General features: G+C 34.8%; 1 protein-coding gene across 1 annotated transcript; it reads left to right on the forward strand.

Annotated features, from left to right (window-relative positions):
* The first annotated feature begins 327 nt into the window (after positions 1-327).
* Positions 328-1,807, forward strand: LOC125672009 (E3 ubiquitin-protein ligase TRIM71-like). Its single transcript, XM_048908057.2, has 2 exons — positions 328-427; positions 790-1,807. The coding sequence occupies exon 2, from the start codon at positions 808-810 to the stop codon at positions 1,669-1,671; it is 864 nt and encodes a 287-aa protein (XP_048764014.1). The 5' UTR covers positions 328-427; positions 790-807; the 3' UTR covers positions 1,672-1,807.
* Positions 1,808-5,221: the final 3,414 nt, after the last annotated feature.

Raw genomic sequence — 5,221 nt, forward strand, 5'->3', positions numbered from 1 at the left:
CTTAAGTGATTCGAATCAATGTTTATCCAAAAATTCATATGCATGTAATACTTTTATTGAAATATAGTGGTCATCTACTGTTTTCTGAAAATGACACGCACACACACACACACACACACACACACACACACACACACAGAGAGAGAGAGAGAGAGAGAGAGAGAGAGAGAGAGAGATTCTTTCCACCTTTTAAATACATTTCGCTCCAGTGATTTAAATTTCTTTAATTCAGTAGTTCGGGGACAATACAATACAAAATAAATGTATTCAGCTCTTCGATAATAAAACTCATAACTATAATAGCACAATGACAACGCAAAATATCACAAAGAAGCTCATGTTTACTTTAAATAAAGTCGAAAATCAATAACCAAAACATAGATATACAGGCCTGAGTCGCTGGACTAAAATAAAACAGCTGTCGAAGGTAAGTTCGTTTTCTTTAATACATATCGTTACAAGTTCTATTTCAAACATGGCTTTTCATTCAAACTAGAGAAAAGATGGGACGTGGTGTGTTTACCCAAACACCACAAAGAAATCAATCAGATCAAACTTTCAGATTGATAGGGAATAGACCCTTTATCAATTAAAGAAAACAAACCGCAATCCGTAAAATTCAGTTTTGAAATCAATGGACATTGATGTACGAATTCCTATTCTAACTTTGAGTATCTTCTGTAATGATTCCGACATTATAACAGAATTCACGACAATCCATAATCTATAATTTTCTTTGATCATGACAACCATTTATTGCACACACATGCAATATAAATCATTTTACAGACACATCCGTCTTGCAGTATGTTTGCTGATGTCCAAATTACCAGAACAAAAGAAGAAAAAGTGTTGCGTCTTGTTGAGCCACTAGTTGTTAACATTGTTCCGACCGGCCTCTCGTCAGTTCGGCATGTCTCTTGTGTGGATTCTGAGACAACATGGCTCTGTGGCAATGGACCACAACTTAAGTTAATGGATAGGAGAGGGAAAGAACTGAAGACGACCAAGACGCCAAAGCAATATAGCATTAGTGGCATGTCCATGTCAATATCAGGGGACCTGGTGTTCTGTTCTACAGCCGACAGATCCGTGTACAAAATGAAGGACATAAAACACATAGAATATCTGTTCAGTACTGGTGATTTTGAACCTTGTGGACTGCACTGCTGTAGAAATGGAGACATTTTAGTTTCTGTTTACAACAACCAAAGGGCAAAAGTTGATAAGTTTGGGAGCAAGGGGTATAAAACGCAAGATATAGAAATAAAAGAAAATGGTCGTCGTCTTTTCAAGAAGCCAACTTTCATAACGCAGAACAAAACCGGCGACATTTGTGTTTCAGATCAGGATAGAGTCGTTGTTACGACAGATTGCGGAACCTTTCGATTTAACTATTACGGCAGAAAATTCAAAACGTTCACACCTCGTGGAATATGCTGTAATAAATTGTCTCACATCATTGTAGCAGACAACATCAACAATGTTATTCATGTGGTCAACGAAAATGGAACAATGCTGAGTGCTCTGGATACGTCCGGCCAAGGAATTCTGGGACGACTATATTCACCATCGAGTCTCTCTTTGGATGAGAGTGATAATATCTGGGTTGGAGAAATGTTTAGTGGTCTTATCAAAGTACTGAAGCATCTAGAACTTTGTTATGTTTGATTTTTACACAACTTACACGACAGTTATAAATGAAAATACCTATTACGTTTCCATTGCACATGTACATAGCCTGATACTGTTGCACAATATGCATATTGAATATAAATATAAACGGTTCATCCCATGTTTCAATATTTTTTCAATTTTGTTCAAGTTGGTTTTTACGCCCCCCCCCCCCCCCCCCCCCCCCCCCCCCGAGATCGAAGATGGGGGCATATTTACATATTTATTTTGGTCTTTCTTTCTGTCTGTCTGCATGATTAGTGATAACCGTTGGACTAGTTTAGATAGAGATTATATATTTGTAGAACTATAAGATCAAAGCCATATGACTAGTGGAGGGCAAGGTCATTCATTTCATCAACTTCACTAACAATAAACATTTATGTTGATAAAAATCCTTCAAAATTGTTCATCCTTTCGTTATACATTGAATACTTGCTTGAAAAATTCGTTTTTCACGAACACACCTTTATTCATAAAGTAGTTGGAAAAGCCTTTATGACATCATTATCCATTGGAGAAAGTGGATTTCTAAATACTTTGTACATTTCAAAAAGTGAATCATAATTGTGCTCAATTAAGAATTCAGCCGATGGCCTCATTTTCTGTCTTCTATAAATACAATAGACCCATGATCCTTCATTTATACGGCAATAACATTGCTGGATTAAACATTCTTTTTTTAACAGAACTTATCGATGTTTAAACTAAGTTAAACGTCCCGAGTTTACACACCGATGAATTCTTTAAAAAGAATGTTTAATCCTTTTAATTTCAATTCATCCAAAATATCTCGTATATTTTCTCCCTGTCGGGTGCTTCCTTATTTTTAAACTCCAAATGTTATAACAAACGCGTAAGAATAGAATTGTTGAAACGTTTGTGAAATTTAACATGCAATCTTGAACCTAAACATATTCAATTTTAAGTGCTTAATTTACATTTATATAATAAACAATTTTAAAGTACACCAAAAAGTTAATTTCTTAGATTTTTTAAAAAACAACCAGTAAACACGGGGCATGACATGTTGTGTTGATTAACGCCCAATTTGAGGGATTTTGGATGTTGACATGCTGTAAGTATCTGTTTAGGTTTGTTTTTATGGCTATGTGATATTTTGTTTATTTACATAATTACGTATTCACTGCGTAGATTGTTCAACGTGACATCGTACGTTTGATTATTCATCATTTTCCTAATTTTGTAAATTTATTTTCTAGATTGCAAACTGAATTATTTCCCGTTGACCATTGGGTTTATCATTTACTTCTCCACATTTTCTGATATCTTTTGATTCTCCATCGTCTCAGGTAGAATGAACATTACAAAGAAGGAAAAATCAAAATCCATCATTACTCCGGTTTCGAGATATGTCCGAGTTATTTCCCTTTGGAGAACTCTCGTACATAGTGAGGTGCGAAACAATTTGTTTACACGCGGGAGTGGGACAAATATCCCTCACTGTGTAAGTGAATGTACTCAGTAAGTTTCTCAAAAGCTGTTTGATCACCCGAATTCGACTGATACACAAACTAAGTAAGTGATAAGTATTTAGGGAGTAATTAAATACATAGAATTCTTATCCTATCACGTTATTTCGTTGCTCATAAGTACCATATCTAAGATATTACTTGCAAATATGACATTGTTTTTATGTTTCCACTTTAGTAAAACATTTCTTTCGATAGTATTTTGCATTTCCAACATTTACATATTCAAAGAGAAGCCGCTTTTACTACATTTAACTATCTTCCTCGTTGACTGTAGGTCTACTCTGTCCCACTTAGGCATTCAAATTTCCACTAAATGCACCTCCTACACAGAAGAGTTCGTATCTCGAAACTGGCGTATTGGCTAAGGGTGTGCAGAGTTGACACCTGTTCTGGCTGTATTATGGTGAGAGGTTGTGGAATTGGTTTCGTGGTAGGAAGTGCATTGAATGCGAAATATGGGGATTTAATAAAAGTGATACTGTAGAATATCTTAAAATTATGTTGAAAGTTAGAAAAAATACCTCAACATTGATGGTTTATAATGAACTTGATCGTTTGCCACTTTCCATTCAAAAGAAAATGTGCATTATAAAATTTTGGTCAAAATTGTTGGAATCAGAGAACTGTATAATGAATAGTATTTATCAAGATATGCTTGAAAGAATTGAAACATGACATTGTACAAAATATTATTGGTTACTTAATGAAACCAATCCCAGTCAAGTATATTCAAAATATAGACTTAGTGCACATCTATCAATGATTGAGAAGGGGAGATTCACTCATACTCCTAGAGAGCATAGATTGTGTAATTTTTGTCTTTTGGAGATTGAAGATGAGTACCACTTTATTTTGAAATGTTCATTTTATGATGAGTATAGGAAATCACATATCAAAAAGTATTACTTGTATGGGCCAAGTATGTATAAACTTCTACAATTATTGCCTACAGAAAATATCAGTGAATTAGATAAAGGGAAATTCCTACAGAGAGCTGAAATACTTAGAGACTCATTAAATGTAAACTAAGATCTTTTTTTTTTTTTTTTGTAAGCATTGTTTTTGGTGTATATATATATATATATATATATATATATATATATATATATATATATATGTAATTTACTCTAGTTATTATATGCTATGTATGTTCTGTGCGCTAAATAGTGTGCCTTGAATTGTGTACGTATGCTATGTAACTGATGGGAATATTGCACAAAATAATAAAGGCACCTGTCCTTGGGTAAAATGCTGTCTAACGTGTTTTATACCAATTGTTGACTCGTTCTTTACATACTGATTTTGACCACAGATTACTCCGTTTACCTGATCAATATATAGTATTCACAGCGAGTGTGACCGGTCGACCGAAGATGTTTAGTCCTCCTGGACACCTTTTCCCACCTCTGGTGTTTCCAGGGGTCCATGTTTGCTGTACTCTTAATTTTGTATTCTTTCTAGGAGTTAGGAGATTAATCACTGTTCGTTATCTTCACCTTTCTAGGGGTTAGGAGATTAATCACTGTTCGTTATCTTCACCTTTCTAGGGGTTAGGAGATTAATCACTGTTCGTTATCTTCACCTTTCTAGGGGTTACGAGATTAATCACTGTTCGTTATCTTCACCTTTCAAGGAGTTAGGAAATAAATCACTTTCTAGGAGTTAGGATATTGATCACTTTCTAGGAGTTAGGAGATGTATCACTTTCTAGGAGTTAGGAGATTGATCACTTTCTAGGAGTTAGGAGATTGGTAACTTTCTAGGAGTTAGTAGATTAATTACTGTTCGTTATCTTCACCTTTCAAGGAGTCGGGAGATAAATCACTTTCTAGGAGTTAGGATATTGATCACTTTCTAGGAGTTTGGAGATGTATCACTTTCTAGGAGTTAGGAGATTGATCACTTTCTAGGAGTTAGGATATTGGTAACTTTCTAGGAGTTAGGAGATTAATTACTGTTCATTATCTTCACCTTTCTAGGAGTCAGGAGAAATGGTAATTTTCTAGGAGTTAGGAGATGCATCACTTTCTAGGAGTTTAGAACTTTATCAC

The sequence above is a fragment of the Ostrea edulis genome, chromosome 4, assembly GCF_947568905.1.
Source record: "Ostrea edulis chromosome 4, xbOstEdul1.1, whole genome shotgun sequence".
NCBI classification, from domain to species: domain Eukaryota; kingdom Metazoa; phylum Mollusca; class Bivalvia; order Ostreida; family Ostreidae; genus Ostrea; species Ostrea edulis.